The sequence below is a fragment of the Eptesicus fuscus genome, chromosome 22 (assembly GCF_027574615.1).
Source record: "Eptesicus fuscus isolate TK198812 chromosome 22, DD_ASM_mEF_20220401, whole genome shotgun sequence".
Taxonomy (NCBI): Eukaryota; Metazoa; Chordata; class Mammalia; order Chiroptera; family Vespertilionidae; genus Eptesicus; species Eptesicus fuscus.
This window is the reverse complement of record NC_072494.1, coordinates 43,574,410-43,590,078: the sequence shown is the minus strand read 5'-3', so window position 1 is coordinate 43,590,078 and position 15,669 is coordinate 43,574,410. Positions and strand designations below refer to the sequence as shown.

The following is a 15,669-nucleotide window of genomic DNA, read 5'->3' as shown; positions in this document are numbered from 1 at the left end:
ACATCCTGACCGCAGAGGCCAGGCCACACGACAGCGGGGGCTCCGGGTGCAGCGGGCTGGCCTCGCCCTCTCGCCGGGAGACGCTGGAGGGTGGCTGGGCGGCAGATGCGGGAGGTGCCGGTTAGCGAGGACCTGCGCTCAGACACGGTCCTCCGGGGCCTGCTCTGGGAGCACCCTGCTCTCAAGGATGCCTCCCGGGAGCCGCACCCCAGGAGCGTGGCGCTCCCCGTGCTCCGGGACCGTCTGCAGGAATAAGCTCCTTGTCCAAAGCCCCTCTGCTTGTGCGGGCCGAGCCCGCCGTCTTCGGCTGAGTCTTTTGGTGTAAAGTGTGGGTGTCTGTGGGACTGGCGTCACCCATAAGAAGAGCAACCTCCATACATTCCACTCGCGCGTCAAGGACGAGAGGGGGGGTGGGGCTGGACAGGGCCAACAGGGTCGGCAACACCTGTGAGCCAAGGCACGAGCCGGGGAAGAGGGAGGGTGTCCGAGGGTCCCCGAACGAGCCTGATGCCCAGTCCACCGTTCTGCTCCCGCAGCACAGCTGGACCCGAGAACCCGTAACTCGCGGTTCTCCTCTCCCCTCCCTCCCACCGTGTCTCCACCTGCTGGGCGGCCACGCCCATCCTGCCGGCGCACGGCCCACACTGGGGCCGGAGGCCCCGCCCTCCCACCCGCCGTGACCTCCAGGCGGCCATCAGGGGAGGCAGGTGCCGTGACTGGGGCGGCTTCACTACACGGCCCCTCCGTCGAGGTCCCGCATCTGGAATCAGGTCTCCCTGTGACCTGAGGCCCAGCTCCCAGGGTGACTGTCCGCTGGGTCCCTGGTGCCAGGGAGAGGGGCCTGACCACGCGGGGCCGGTGGTGCAGCCGCCGCGAGGGAGAACGCCCCGGCCTGTGCCCGGCCGGGCACGGCTGGCTGCGCGGGGAGCGGCGTGTCTGGGAGTCACGGTGCCCGTCTCCCCTCGTGCCTCAGGCTGGACTCGGAGGAAGGGGATGGAGCCTGGTGTCCCGAGGTCCCGGTGGAGCCTGACGACCTGAAGGAGTTCCTGCAGATCGACCTGCACTCCCTGCACTTCATCACCCTGGTGGGGACCCAGGGCCGCCACGCCGGCGGCCACGGCATCGAGTTCGCCCCCATGTACAGGATCCACTACAGCCGGGACGGCGCACGCTGGATCTCCTGGCGGAACCGGCACGGGAAGCAGGTCGGAGGCGAGACGCCCAGCCCTGGGCGGAGCCTCGGGGAGGAGGGTCAGCGGAGTGTCGCAGCCATCCCACTCGCTCTGCTCTCCGCTCAGGTGCTGGATGGAAGCAGTAACCCCTACGACATCTTCCTGAAGGACCTGGAGCCGCCCATCGTGGCCAGGTTCGTCCGCTTCATCCCGGTCACCGACCACTCCATGAACGTGTGCATGAGGGTGGAGCTCTACGGCTGCGTCTGGCTAGGTAGGTCTGCGAGCGCCGACGGAGGGGGCAGGTGAGCGGCCCCAGGGGCAGCGCTTCCCTCTCTGTCAGAGGAGAGAAGGGGCATCGCTCACCCAGCGGGCTGGTCCCCCTCCCGGGATGGGTGTTCCCAGCGTCATCACTTCAGTCCGCAGCAGGGCTCCTGTGCCCAGGTCGGGGCCGGAGGGGGGCCTGAGCGCAGGGGAAGCCGGGAGCCTCCGGGGCTCGGGGCTGGTCGGCTCCCGGCGCTGACCGTCTGTTCCCCTCGCAGACGGCTTGGTGTCCTACAACGCCCCGGCAGGACAGCAGTTTGTGCTCCCTGGAGGCGCCGTCATTTACCTGAACGACTCTGTCTACGACGGAGCTGTTGGCTACAGGTAAGTTCTGGGAGACGTGGGTTCTCAGAATGGGAAAATGGCCACTAAAAGAGAACCCTATTTTATCATGGCTTGGGATCAATAGCCAATCAATCAATCAACCAACCAACCATCCAGTGTTCCTTCAGACCCTGTCCTGGGCATTGTGAGATAATTCAGATGACGCCAACGGGTAGTTTACTCACCAGGAAGTGGGGCCTCGCTGGGAGGACAGGGCAATGGCAGGGAAACAGCCAATGGGACGGCTCCGGGGCCGAGAGCACAACCGTGCTCCCCCCTTGAAGCAGAGCATAGGGTCCGACACACGAACGGCAGCTGTGCACGGGCCGCAGGGACTGAAGGCGTCCGTTAACAAATCGCACAGGTTAGGAAGTTCAGGCAGAATGACCCCCATAGCTATAGGTGCTTTAGAAGATGTGAAAAGACGGGGCCAGTAGGAAAGGCTTAGGGTCGACAAGGCGGGTTTGGTTTTGAGGACGGGCTGGTCCTTGGAGCAGGCAGGGGGTGTGCAGTGAGGACAAGGACGCCTGGCCCAGGAGCTGGAGCTGAGGGTGGGGGTGGGGGGTGAGGACAAGGACGCCTGGCCCAGGAGCTGGAGCTGAGGGGGGGGGGGGGTCGGTGAGGACATGGGCGCCTGGCCCCAGAGCTGGAGCTGAGGGTGGGGGTCGGGGGGGCAGTGAGGACATGGACGCCTGGCCCAGGAGCTGGAGCTGAGGGTGGGGGTGGGGGGGGCGGTGAGGACATGGACGCCTGGCCCAGGAGCTGGAGCTGAGGGTGGGGGTGGGGGGTGAGGACATGGGCGCCTGGCCCCAAATCTGGAGCTGAGGGTGGGGGGGGGCAGTGAGGACATGGACGCCTGGCCCAGGAGCTGGAGCTGAGGGTGGGGGTGGGGGGTGAGGACATGGACGCCTGGCCCCAAATCTGGAGCTGAGGGTGGGGGGGGGGGCAGTGAGGACATGGACGCCTGGCCCAGGAGCTGGAGCTGAGGGTGGGGGGGGGGGGGGCGGTGAGGACATGGACGCCTGGCCCCAGAGCTGGAGCTGAGGGTGGGGGTGGGGGGGGGCGGTGAGGACATGGACGCCTGGCCCCAGAGCTGGAGCTGAGGGTGGGGGTGGGGGGGGGGGCGGTGAGGACATGGACGCCTGGCCCAGGAGCTGGAGCTGAGGGTGGGGGTGGGGGGGGGCGGTGAGGACATGGACGCCTGGCCCAGGAGCTGGAGCTGAGGGTGGGGGTGAGGTGTGCAGTGAGGACATGGACGCCTGGCCCAGGAGCTGGAGCTGAGGGTGGGGGTGGGGGGTGAGGACATGGACGCCTGGCCCAGGAGCTGGAGCAGTGACGGCCTGAAGTGGACCTGTGAGGCCGTGTGCAGTCCGTTCGGGCCCTGCAGGAATTAGGGTTGGATAAGACCTGTTCCCACCTGTCCCAGGTGCCAGCACACCTGGCCATTTGCCCACCCACTTCAACACCTCATCTCGCTCAGCTCAGTCTTGATCGGCAAAAGTGGAGCCTGGCGGAGTCAGCCCACGGCGAGGGCCAGACTGGAGCTCCGAGGTTGGTGACTCCGGAGCGTGAGGTCCAGTGCCCACGGCCCCGAGGGGAGAGCAGGCGGCTCCCCACCGCCCTGACCGCAGCCTCCTGCTCCGGCCACTTCCTTCCCAGCTGCTGGGTCCGCTCCCCGCTGCTTTATCGGCGGCATCATCCCTCGGCCACACCCCAGCGGCGCGTCCCTGGTCCCGAGGACATCCCAGGCTTGAGCCCAGTTTGCTCACCAATCGCGCCTGAGGCGCAGGCACGGCAGGCCTCTCACAGGGCGGCCACTGGCCCCGAGCTCACCGGAGGGACGGGGCCACACGCGGTGTGAGGGAGCAGAGGCGGGGTTCGCCAGGAGGAGCCCAGCATGGAGGGCAGACCTGGCCCACGCCATGAAGGTTCCTGCGCTTTGCTCCGGGGCTTGTGTGATGGAAACGGATGGAGGCGTGCCCGTGAAGGCAGGAGCTACACGTGCACGGAGCGGCAGCGAGCACCCTGGGGTGGCTAGATGGGCCCAGACGGTGGTGGAGCCGGCAGGCTGGGGCGTGGAAATGGTGCTGGAGGCAGAGGGGCAGCGAGTGGACAGGACCACAGCCTCCCGTTAGGGGGGGCAGCAGTTCCGCTCACCGAAGCCGCAGTGCGAGGCAGGTTTTGTCGTAACTCAGAGGAACCCGAGTGCGGGGCCTGGACGGCGTGGGGGCAGAATGAAGTTCCCGGCCATATGGTGACTGGGTGGGGTGAGGAGGGGGTTCACGCAGGGAACACGTGACACGAGGAGATGGAGCAGTGCGATGCGTGTGGCTGAGCGGGACGCGAGCTCCCCAGAGCAGAGTCCCGGGGAGGCCCCAGCAGCGGCTCCCGCAGCTCCGCCCTCAGAGCGGCCTCCTTCGGAGGCGGAAGGGCTGCCGGGCCCAGAGCAAAACAGCCAGGCCCAGACCCTCGTGTAATCCATGCATCTCACTCTGTGGGTCTCATTGTCTATGAATTTGATTAAATTAAATACAAATGAGCACTTAAATGTGGCAGGTTTTTAATTCTTAAATTACAGTTTACTTTCAGTATTACTTGGTGTTGTTTTCAGGTGTACAGCACAGTAATCAGACATTTCTGTCATTTACCAAGTGGTACCCCAAGAAGTCTAGTCCCCTGGCACCGTCCGGGGCCATCGCACGGTCATCGGCGCTGTCCCCTGGCCGTGACTGCCTGGGACTGCCGACGCCCACTTCTCGGTCCCTTCGCCTCTCTCACGGGGTGCGGGGGGAAGGGGTGTGTGTGAAAGGGCCAGTGGCCTCCTGCCCTTGAGTCTGGTGTGGGATGGTTGTTGGCATGGGGATGGTTGTTGGGGTGTGGGGTGGTTGTTGGGGTGGGGCTGGTTGTTGGGATGGGGATGGTTGTTGGCATGGGGATGGTTGTTGGGGTGTGGGGTGGTTGTTGGGGTGTGGGGTGGTTGTTGGGGTGTGGGATGGTTGTTGGGGTGTGGGATGGTTGTTGGGGTGTGGGGATGGTTGTTGGGGTGTGGGGTGGTTGTTGGGGTGTGGGCTGGTTGTTGGGGTGTGGGATGGTTGTTGGGGTGTGGGGTGGTTGTTGGGGTGTGGGCTGGTTGTTGGGGTGGGGATGGTTGTTGGGGTGGGGTGGTTGTTGGCATGGGGATGGTTGTTGGGGTGTGGGGTGGTTGTTGGGGTGTGGGTGGTTGTTGGGGTGTGGGATGGTTGTTGGGGTGTGGGATGGTTGTTGGGGTGTGGGGTGGTTGTAGAGGTGTGGGGTGGTTGTTGGGGTGTGGGGTGGTTGTTGGGGTGTGGGATGGTTGTTGGGGTGTGGGGTGGTTGTTGGGGTGTGGGCTGGTTGTTGGGGTGTGGGGTGGTTGATGGGGTGTGGGGTGGTTGTTGGAGTGTGGGCTGGTTGTTGGGGTGTGGGCTGGTTGTTGGGGTGTGGGGTGGTTGTTGGGGTGTGGGGTGGTTGTTGGGGTGTGGGCTGGTTGTTGGGGTGTGGGGTGGTTGTTGGGGTGGAGATGGTTGTTGGGATGTGGGGTGGTTGTTGGGGTGTGGGGTGGTTGTTGGGGTGTGGGGTGGTTGTTGGGGTGTGGGATGGTTGTTGGGATGGGGTGGTTGTTGGGGTGTGGGGTGGTTGTTGGGGTGTGGGGTGGTTGTTGGGGTGTGGGATGGTTGTTGGGATGGGGTGGTTGTTGGGGTGTGGGGGTGGTTGTTGGGGTGTGGGATGGTTGTTGGGATGGGGTGGTTGTTGGGGTGTGGGGTGGTTGTTGGGGTGTGGGGTGGTTGTTGGGGTGTGGGATGGTTGTTGGGGTGTGGGGTGGTTGTTGGGGTGGGGTGGTTGTTGGGATGGGGTGGTTGTTGGGGTGTGGGGTGGTTGTTGGGGTGGGGTGGTTGTTGGGATGGGGTGGTTGTTGGGGTGTGGGGTGGTTGTTGGGGTGGGGGATGGTTGTTGGGGTGTGGGGTGGTTGGTGGGGTGTGGGGTGGTTGTTGGGGTGTGGGGTGGTTGTTGGGGTGTGGGGTGGTTGCTGGGGTGTGGGGTGGTTGTTGGGGTGTGGGATGGTTGTTGGGGTGTGGGGTGGTTGTTGGGGTGGGGTGGTTGTTGGGATGGGGTGGTTGTTGGGGTGTGGGGATGTTTGTTGGGGTGTGGGATGGTTGTTGGGGTGTGGGGTGGTTGTTGGGGTGGGGTGGTTGTTGGGATGGGGTGGTTGTTGGGGTGTGGGATGTTTGTTGGGGTGTGGGATGTTTGTTGGGGTGTGGGGTGGTTGTTGGGGTGTGGGATGGTTGTGGGGTGTGGGATGGTTGTGGGGTGTCGGGTGGTTGTTGGGGTGTGGGATGGTTGTTGGGGTGTGGGGTGGTTGTTGGGGTGTGGGATGGTTGTTGGGATGGGGTGGTTGTTGGGGTGTGGGGTGGTTGTTGGGGTGTGGGATGGTTGTTGGGGTGTGGGGTGGTTGTTGGGATGGGGTGGTTGTTGGGGTGTGGGATGTTTGTTGGGGTGTGGGATGGTTGTTGGGGTGTGGGGTGGTTGTTGGGGTGGGGTGGTTGTTGGGATGGGGTGGTTGTTGGGGTGTGGGGTGGTTGTTGGGGTGTGGGATGGTTGTTGGGGTGTGGGATGGTTGTTGGGATGGGGTGGTTGTTGGGGTGTGGGGTGGTTGTTGGGGTGTGGGATGGTTGTTGGGGTGTGGGTTGGTTGTTGGGGTGTGGGGTGGTTGTTGGGATGGGGTGGTTGTTGGGGTGTGGGATGTTTGTTGGGGTGTGGGATGGTTGTTGGGGTGTGGGGTGGTTGTTGGGGTGGGGTGGTTGTTGGGATGGGGTGGTTGTTGGGGTGTGGGGTGGTTGTTGGGGTGTGGGATGGTTGTTGGGGTGTGGGGTGGTTGTTGGGGTGTGGGGTGGTTGTTGGGGTGTGGGGTGGTTGTTGGGATGGGGTGGTTGTTGGGGTGTGGGGTGGTTGTTGGGGTGTGGGGTGGTTGTGGGGTTGGGGTGGTTGTTGGGGTGTGGGGTGGTTGTTGGGGTGTGGGATGGTTGTTGGGGTGTGGGGTGGTTGTTGGGGTGTGGGATGGTTGTTGGGATGGGGTGGTTGTTGGGGTGTGGGGTGGTTGTTGGGGTGTGGGATGGTTGTTGGGGTGTGGGATGGTTGTTGGGGTGTGGGATGGTTGTTGGGGTGTGGGGTGGTTGTTGGGGTGTGGGATGGTTGTTGGGGTGTGGGGTGGTTGTTGGGGTGTGGGGTGGTTGTTGGGGTGTGGGGTGGTTGTTGGGATGGGGTGGTTGTTGGGGTGTGGGGTGGTTGTTGGGGTGTAGGGTGGTTGTTGGGGTGTGGAATGGTTGTTGGGGTGTGGGGTGGTTGTTGGGGTGTGGGGTGGTTGTTGGGGTGTGGGGTGGTTGTTGGGGTGTGGGGTGGTTGTTGGGATGGGGTGGTTGTTGGGGTGTGGGGTGGTTGTTGGGGTGTGGGGTGGTTGTTGGGATGGGGTGGTTGTTGGGGTGTGGGGTGGTTGTTGGGGTGTGGGATGGTTGTTGGGGTGTGGGGTGGTTGTTGGGGTGTGGGATGGTTGTTGGGATGGGGTGGTTGTTGGGGTGTGGGGTGGTTGTTGGGGTGTGGGATGGTTGTTGGGGTGTGGGGTGGTTGTTGGGGTGTGGGATGGTTGTTGGGATGGGGTGGTTGTTGGGGTGTGGGGTGGTTGTTGGGGTGTGGGGGTGGTTGTTGGGGTGTGGGATGGTTGTTGGGATGGGGTGGTTGTTGGGGTGTGGGGTGGTTGTTGGGGTGTGGGATGTTTGTTGGGGTGTGGGATGGTTGTTGGGGTGTGGGGTGGTTGTTGGGGTGGGGTGGTTGTTGGGATGGGGTGGTTGTTGGGGTGTGGGGTGGTTGTTGGGGTGTGGGATGTTTGTTGGGGTGTGGGGTGGTTATTGGGGTGTGGGGGTGGTTGTTGGGGTGTGGGATGGTTGTTGGGATGGGGTTGTTGTTGGGGTGTGGGATGGTTGTTGGGGTGTGGGGTGGTTGTTGGGATGGGGTGGTTGTTGGGGTGTGGGATGTTTGTTGGGGTGTGGGATGGTTGTTGGGGTGTGGGGTGGTTGTTGGGGTGGGGTGGTTGTTGGGATGGGGTGGTTGTTGGGGTGTGGGGTGGTTGTTGGGGTGTGGGATGGTTGTTGGGGTGTGGGGTGGTTGTTGGGGTGTGGGGTGGTTGTTGGGGTGTGGGGTGGTTGTTGGGGTGGGGTGGTTGTTGGGATGGGGTGGTTGTTGGGGTGTGGGTTGTTTGTTGGGGTGTGGGATGTTTGTTGGGGTGTGGGATGTTTGTTGGGGTGTGGGGTGGTTGTTGGGGTGTGGGGTGGTTGTTGGGGTGTGGGGTGGTTGTTGGGGTGTGGGATGGTTGTTGGGATGGGGTGGTTGTTGGGGTGTGGGGTGGTTGTTGGGGTGGGGGGGTGGTTGTTGGGGTGTGGGATGGTTGTTGGGATGGGGTGGTGGTTGGGGTGGGGGGTGGTTTTTGGGGTGTGGGATGTTTGTTGGGGTGTGGGATGGTTGTTGGGGTGTTGGGTGGTAGTTGGGGTGGGGTGGTTGTTGGGGTGGGGTGGTTGTTGGGGTGTGGGGTGGTTGTTGGGGTGTGGGGTGGTTGTTGGGGTGTGGGGTGGTTGTTGGGGTGTGGGGTGGTTGTTGGGGTGTGGGGTGGTTGTTGGGATGGGGTGGTTGTTGGGGTGTGGGGTGGTTGTTGGGGTGTGGGGTGGTTGTTGGGGTGTGGGGTGGTTGTTGGGATGGGGTGGTTGTTGGGGTGTGGGGTGGTTGTTGGGGTGTGGGATGGTTGTTGGGGTGTGGGGTGGTTGTTGGGGTGTGGGATGGTTGTTGGGATGGGGTGGTTGTTGGGGTGTGGGGTGGTTGTTGGGGTGTGGGATGGTTGTTGGGATGGGGTGGTTGTTGGGGTGTGGGATGGTTGTTGGGGTGGGGTGGTTGTTGGGATGGGGTGGTTGTTGGGGTGTGGGGTGGTTGTTGGGGTGTGGGATGTTTGTTGGGGTGTGGGGTGGTTGTTGGGGTGTGGGATGTTTGTTGGGGTGTGGGATGTTTGTTGGGGTGTGGGATGTTTGTTGGGGTGTGGGGTGGTTGTTGGGGTGGAGTGGTTGTTGGCATGGGGTGGTTGTTGGGGTGTGGGATGTTTGTTGGGGTGTGGGATGTTTGTTGGGGTGTGGGATGTTTGTTGGGGTGTGGGATGTTTGTTGGGGTGTGGGGTGGTTGTTGGGGTGTGGGGTGGTTGTTGGGGTGTGGGATGGTTGTTGGGATGGGGTGGTTGTTGGGGTGTGGGGTGGTTGTTGGGGTGTGGGGGTGGTTGTTGGGGTGTGGGATGGTTGTTGGGATGGGGTGGTTGTTGGGGTGTGGGGTGGTTTTTGGGGTGTGGGATGTTTGTTGGGGTGTGGGATGGTTGTTGGGGTGTTGGGTGGTTGTTGGGGTGGGGTGGTTGTTGGGATGGGGTGGTTGTTGGGGTGTGGGGTGGTTGTTGGGGTGTGGGATGGTTGTTGGGGTGTGGGGTGGTTGTTGGGGTGTGGGATGGTTGTGGGGTGTGGGATGGTTGTGGGGTGTGGGGTGGTTGTTAGGGTGTGGGGTGGTTGTTGGGGTGTGGGATGGTTGTTGGGATGGGGTGGTTGTTGGGGTGTGGGGTGGTTGTTGGGGTGTGGGATGGTTGTTGGGGTGTGGGGTGGTTGTTGGGATGGGGTGGTTGTTGGGGTGTGGGATGTTTGTTGGGTGTGGGATGGTTGTTGGGGTGTGGGGTGGTTGTTGGGGTGGGGTGGTTGTTGGGATGGGGTGGTTGTTGGGGTGTGGGGTGGTTGTTGGGGTGTGGGATGGTTGTTGGGGTGTGGGATGGTTGTTGGGATGGGGTGATTGTTGGGGTGTGGGGTGGTTGTTGGGGTGTGGGATGGTTGTTGGGGTGTGGGATGGTTGTTGGGGTGTGGGGTGGTTGTTGGGATGGGGTGGTTGTTGGGGTGTGGGATGTTTGTTGGGGTGTGGGATGGTTGTTGCGGTGTGGGGTGGTTGTTGGGGTGGGGTGGTTGTTGGGATGGGGTGGTTGTTGGGGTGTGGGGGTGGTTGTTGGGGTGTGGGATGGTTGTTGGGGTGTGGGGTGGTTGTTGGGGTGTGGGGTGGTTGTTGGGGTGTGGGGTGGTTGTTGGGATGGGGTGGTTGTTGGGGTGTGGGGTGGTTGTTGGGGTGTGGGGTGGTTGTTGGGATGGGGTGGTTGTTGGGGTGTGGGGTGGTTGTTGGGGTGTGGGATGGTTGTTGGGGTGTGGGGTGGTTGTTGGGGTGTGGGATGGTTGTTGGGATGGGGTGGTTGTTGGGGTGTGGGGTGGTTGTTGGGGTGTGGGATGGTTGTTGGGGTGTGGGATGGTTGTTGGGGTGTGGGATGGTTGTTGGGGTGTGGGGTGGTTGTTGGGGTGTGGGATGGTTGTTGGGGTGTGGGGTGGTTGTTGGGGTGTGGGGTGGTTGTTGGGGTGTGGGGTGGTTGTTGGGATGGGGTGGTTGTTGGGGTGTGGGGTGGTTGTTGGGGTGTGGGGTGGTTGTTGGGGTGTGGGGTGGTTGTTGGGGTGTGGGGTGGTTGTTGGGATGGGGTGGTTGTTGGGGTGTGGGGTGGTTGTTGGGGTGTGGGGTGGTTGTTGGGATGGGGTGGTTGTTGGGGTGTGGGGTGGTTGTTGGGGTGTGGGATGGTTGTTGGGGTGTGGGGTGGTTGTTGGGGTGTGGGATGGTTGTTGGGATGGGGTGGTTGTTGGGGTGTGGGGTGGTTGTTGGGGTGTGGGATGGTTGTTGGGGTGTGGGGTGGTTGTTGGGGTGTGGGATGGTTGTTGGGATGGGGTGGTTGTTGGGGTGTGGGGTGGTTGTTGGGGTGTGGGGGTGGTTGTTGGGGTGTGGGATGGTTGTTGGGATGGGGTGGTTGTTGGGGTGTGGGGTGGTTGTTGGGGTGTGGGATGGTTGTTGGGGTGTGGGGTGGTTGTTGGGGTGGGGTGGTTGTTGGGATGGGGTGGTTGTTGGGGTGTGGGGTGGTTGTTGGGGTGTGGGATGTTTGTTGGGGTGTGGGGTGGTTATTGGGGTGTGGGGGTGGTTGTTGGGGTGTGGGATGGTTGTTGGGATGGGGTTGTTGTTGGGGTGTGGGATGGTTGTTGGGGTGTGGGGTGGTTGTTGGGATGGGGTGGTTGTTGGGGTGTGGGATGTTTGTTGGGGTGTGGGATGGTTGTTGGGGTGTGGGGTGGTTGTTGGGGTGGGGTGGTTGTTGGGATGGGGTGGTTGTTGGGGTGTGGGGTGGTTGTTGGGGTGTGGGATGGTTGTTGGGGTGTGGGGTGGTTGTTGGGGTGTGGGGTGGTTGTTGGGGTGTGGGGTGGTTGTTGGGGTGGGGTGGTTGTTGGGATGGGGTGGTTGTTGGGGTGTGGGATGTGTGTTGGGGTGTGGGATGTTTGTTGGGGTGTGGGATGTTTGTTGGGGTGTGGGATGTTTGTTGGGGTGTGGGGTGGTTGTTGGGGTGTGGGGTGGTTGTTGGGGTGTGGGATGGTTGTTGGATGGGGTGGTTGTTGGGGTGTGGGGTGGTTGTTGGGTGTGGGGGTGGTTGTTGGGGTGTGGGATGGTTGTTGGGATGGGGTGGTTGTTGGGGGTGTGGGGTGGTTTTTGGGGTGTGGGATGTTTGTTGGGGTGTGGGATGGTTGTTGGGGTGTTGGGTGGTTGTTGGGGTGGGGGTGGTTGTTGGGATGGGGTGGTTGTTGGGGTGTGGGGGTGGTTGTTGGGGTGTGGGATGGTTGTTGGGGTGTGGGGTGGTTGTTGGGGTGGGGGGTGGTTGTTGGGGTGTGGGGTGGTTGTTGGGATGGGGTGGTTGTGGGGGTGTGGGGTGGTTGTTGGGGTGTGGGGTGGTTGTTGGGGTGTGGGATGGTTGTTGGGGTGTGGGGTGGTTGTTGGGGTGTGGGGTGGTTGTTGGGGTGTGGGGTGGTTGTTGGGATGGGGTGGTTGTTGGGGTGTGGGGTGGTTGTTGGGGTGTGGGGTGGTTGTTGGGGTGTGGGGTGGTTGTTGGGATGGGGTGGTTGTTGGGGTGTGGGATGGTTGTTGGGGTGTGGGATGGTTGTTGGGGTGTGGGGTGGTTGTTGGGGTGTGGGATGGTTGTTGGGATGGGGTGGTTGTTGGGGTGTGGGGTGGTTGTTGGGGTGTGGGATGGTTGTTGGGGTGTGGGATGGTTGTTGGGGTGTGGGATGGTTGTTGGGGTGTGGGGTGGTTGTTGGGGTGTGGGATGTTTGTTGGGGTGTGGGATGTTTGTTGGGGTGTGGGATGTTTGTTGGGGTGTGGGGTGGTTGTTGGGGTGGAGTGGTTGTTGGCATGGGGTGGTTGTTGGGGTGTGGGATGTTTGTTGGGGTGTGGGATGTTTGTTGGGGTGTGGGATGTTTGTTGGGGTGTGGGATGTTTGTTGGGGTGTGGGATGTTTGTTGGGGTGTGGGGTGGTTGTTGGGGTGTGGGGTGGTTGTTGGGGTGTGGGGTGGTTGTTGGGGTGTGGGGGTGGTTGTTGGGGTGTGGGATGGTTGTTGGGATGGGGTGGTTGTTGGGGTGTGGGGTGGTTGTTGGGGTGTGGGATGGTTGTTGGGGTGTGGGGATGGTTGTTGGGGTGTGGGATGGTTGTTGGGGTGTGGGGATGGTTGTTGGGGTGTGGGATGGTTGTTGGGGTGTGTGGTGGTTGTTGGGGTGTGGGGGTGGTTGTTGGGGTGTGGGATGGTTGTTGGGGTGTGGGGTGGTTGTTGGGGTGTGGGGGTGGTTGTTGGGGTGTGGGATGGTTGTTGGGATGGGGTGGTTGTTGGGGTGTGGGGATGGTTGTTAAGGTATGGGATGGTTGTTGGGGTGTGGGATGGTTGTTGGGGTGTGGGATGGTTGTTGGGGTGTGGATGGTTGTTGGGATGGGGTGGTTGTTGGGGTGTGGGGTGGTTGTTGGGGTGTGGGGATGGTTGTTAAGGTATGGGATGGTTGTTGGGGTGTGGGATGGTTGTTGGGGTGTGGGATGGTTGTTGGGATGGGGTGGTTGTTGGGGTGTGGGGTGGTTGTTGGGGTGTGGGGATGGTTGTTAAGGTATGGGATGGTTGTTGGGGTGTGGGATGGTTGTTGGGGTGTGGGATGGTTGTTGGGGTGTGGGGTGGGTTGTTGGGGTGTGGGGTGGTTGTTGGGGTGTGGGGTGGTTGTTGGGGTGTGGGGATGGTTGTTAAGGTATGGGGTGGTTGTTGGGATGGGGATGGTTGTTGGGATGGGGTGGTTGTTGGGGTGTGGGGTGGTTGTTGGGGTGTGGGATGGTTGTTGGGGTGTGGGATGGTTGTTGGGATGGGGTGGTTGTTGGGGTGTGGGGTGGTTGTTGGGGTGTGGGATGGTTGTTGGGGTGTGGGGTGGTTGTTGGGGGTGGGGGGGTGGTTGTTGGGGTGTGGGATGGTTGTTGGGATGGGGTGGTTGTTGGGGTGTGGGGTGGTTGTTGGGGTGTGGGATGGTTGTTGGGATGGGGTGGTTGTTGGGGTGTGGGGTGGTTGTTGGGGTGTGGGATGGTTGTTGGGGTGTGGGATGGTTGTTGGGGTGTGGGATGGTTGTTGGGGTGTGGGGTGGTTGTTGGGGTGTGGGATGGTTGTTGGGGTGTGGGGTGGTTGTTGGGGTGTGGGGTGGTTGTTGGGGTGTGGGGTGGTTGTTGGGATGGGGTGGTTGTTGGGGTGTGGGGTGGTTGTTGGGGTGTAGGGTGGTTGTTGGGGTGTGGAATGGTTGTTGGGGTGTGGGGTGGTTGTTGGGGTGTGGGGTGGTTGTTGGGGTGTGGGGTGGTTGTTGGGGTGTGGGGTGGTTGTTGGGATGGGGATTGTTGTTGGGGTGTGGGGTGGTTGTTGGGGTGTGGGGTGGTTGTTGGGATGGGGTGGTTGTTGGGGTGTGGGGTGGTTGTTGGGGTGTGGGATGGTTGTTGGGGTGTGGGGTGGTTGTTGGGGTGTGGGATGGTTGTTGGGTGGGGGTGGTTGTTGGGGTGTGGGGTGGTTGTTGGGGTGTGGGTTGGTTGTTGGGGTGTGGGGTGGTTGTTGGGGTGTGGGATGGTTGTTGGGATGGGGTGGTTGTTGGGGTGTGGGGTGGTTGTTGGGGTGTGGGGGTGGTTGTTGGGGTGTGGGATGGTTGTTGGGATGGGGTGGTTGTTGGGGTGTGGGGTGGTTGTTGGGGTGTGGGATGTTTGTTGGGGTGTGGGATGGTTGTTGGGGTGTGGGGTGGTTGTTGGGGTGGGGTGGTTGTTGGGATGGGGTGGTTGTTGGGGTGTGGGGTGGTTGTTGGGGTGTGGGATGTTTGTTGGGGTGTGGGGTGGTTATTGGGGTGTGGGGGTGGTTGTTGGGGTGTGGGATGGTTGTTGGGATGGGGTTGTTGTTGGGGTGTGGGATGGTTGTTGGGGTTGTGGGGTGGTTGTTGGGATGGGGTGGTTGTTGGGGTGTGGGATGTTTGTTGGGGTGTGGGATGGTTGTTGGGGTGTGGGGTGGTTGTTGGGGTGGGGTGGTTGTTGGGATGGGGGTGGTTGTTGGGGTGTGGGGGTGGTTGTTGGGGTGTGGGATGGTTGTTGGGGTGTGGGGTGGTTGTTGGGGTGTGGGGTGGGTTGTTGGGGTGTGTGGGGTGGTTGTTGGGGTGGGGTGGTTGTTGGGATGGGGTGGTTGTTGGGGTGTGGGATGTTTGTTGGGGTGTGGGATGTTTGTTGGGGTGTGGGATGTTTGTTGGGGTGTGGGATGTTTGTTGGGGTGTGGGGTGGTTGTTGGGGTGTGGGGTGGTTGTTGGGGTGTGGGATGGTTGTTGGGATGGGGTGGTTGTTGGGGTGTGGGGTGGTTGTTGGGGTGTGGGGGTGGTTGTTGGGGTGTGGGATGGTTGTTGGGATGGGGTGGTGGTTGGGGTGTGGGGTGGTTTTTGGGGTGTGGGATGTTTGTTGGGGGTGTGGGATGGTTGTTGGGGTGTTGGGTGGTAGTTGGGGTGGGGTGGTTGTTGGGATGGGGTGGTTGTTGGGGTGTGGGGTGGTTGTTGGGGTGTGGGGTGGTTGTTGGGGTGTGGGGTGGTTGTTGGGGTGTGGGGTGGTTGTTGGGGTGTGGGGTGGTTGTTGGGATGGGGTGGTTGTTGGGGTGTGGGGTGGTTGTTGGGGTGTGGGGTGGTTGTTGGGGTGTGGGGTGGTTGTTGGGATGGGGTGGTTGTTGGGGTGTGGGGTGGTTGTTGGGGTGTGGGATGGTTGTTGGGGTGTGGGGTGGTTGTTGGGGTGTGGGATGGTTGTTGGGATGGGGTGGTTGTTGGGGTGTGGGGTGGTTGTTGGGGTGTGGGATGGTTGTTGGGATGGGGTGGTTGTTGGGGTGTGGGATGGTTGTTGGGGTGGGGTGGTTGTTGGGATGGGGTGGTTGTTGGGGTGTGGGGTGGTTGTTGGGGTGTGGGATGTTTGTTGGGGTGTGGGGTGGTTGTTGGGGTGTGGGATGTTTGTTGGGGTGTGGGATGTTTGTTGGGGTGTGGGATGTTTGTTGGGGTGTGGGGTGGTTGTTGGGGTGGAGTGGTTGTTGGCATGGGGTGGTTGTTGGGGTGTGGGATGTTTGTTGGGGTGTGGGATGTTTGTTGGGGTGTGGGATGTTTGTTGGGGTGTGGGATGTTTGTTGGGGTGTGGGGTGGTTGTTGGGGTGTGGGGTGGTTGTTGGGGTGTGGGATGGTTGTTGGGATGGGGTGGTTGTTGGGGTGTGGGGGGGTTGTTGGGGTGTGGGGGGTGGTTGTTGGGGTGTGGGATGGTTGTTGGGATGGGGTGGTTGTTGGGGTGTGGGGTGGTTTTTGGGGTGTGGGATGTTTGTTGGGGTGTGGGATGGTTGTTGGGGTGTTGGGT

At 61.9% G+C, this 15,669-nt stretch overlaps 1 protein-coding gene across 1 annotated transcript in view; it reads left to right on the top strand.

The window, feature by feature from the left end:
- The window catches only part of DDR2 (discoidin domain receptor tyrosine kinase 2), an 81,030-nt gene that overhangs the window by 41,469 nt on the left and 23,892 nt on the right, over positions 1-15,669 (top strand). The window contains exons 4-6 of the mRNA XM_054711795.1: positions 974-1,205; positions 1,299-1,446; positions 1,715-1,820. Of these exons, the coding sequence (XP_054567770.1) occupies positions 974-1,205; positions 1,299-1,446; positions 1,715-1,820 (486 nt within the window). The remainder of the gene's footprint in view (positions 1-973; positions 1,206-1,298; positions 1,447-1,714; positions 1,821-15,669) is intronic.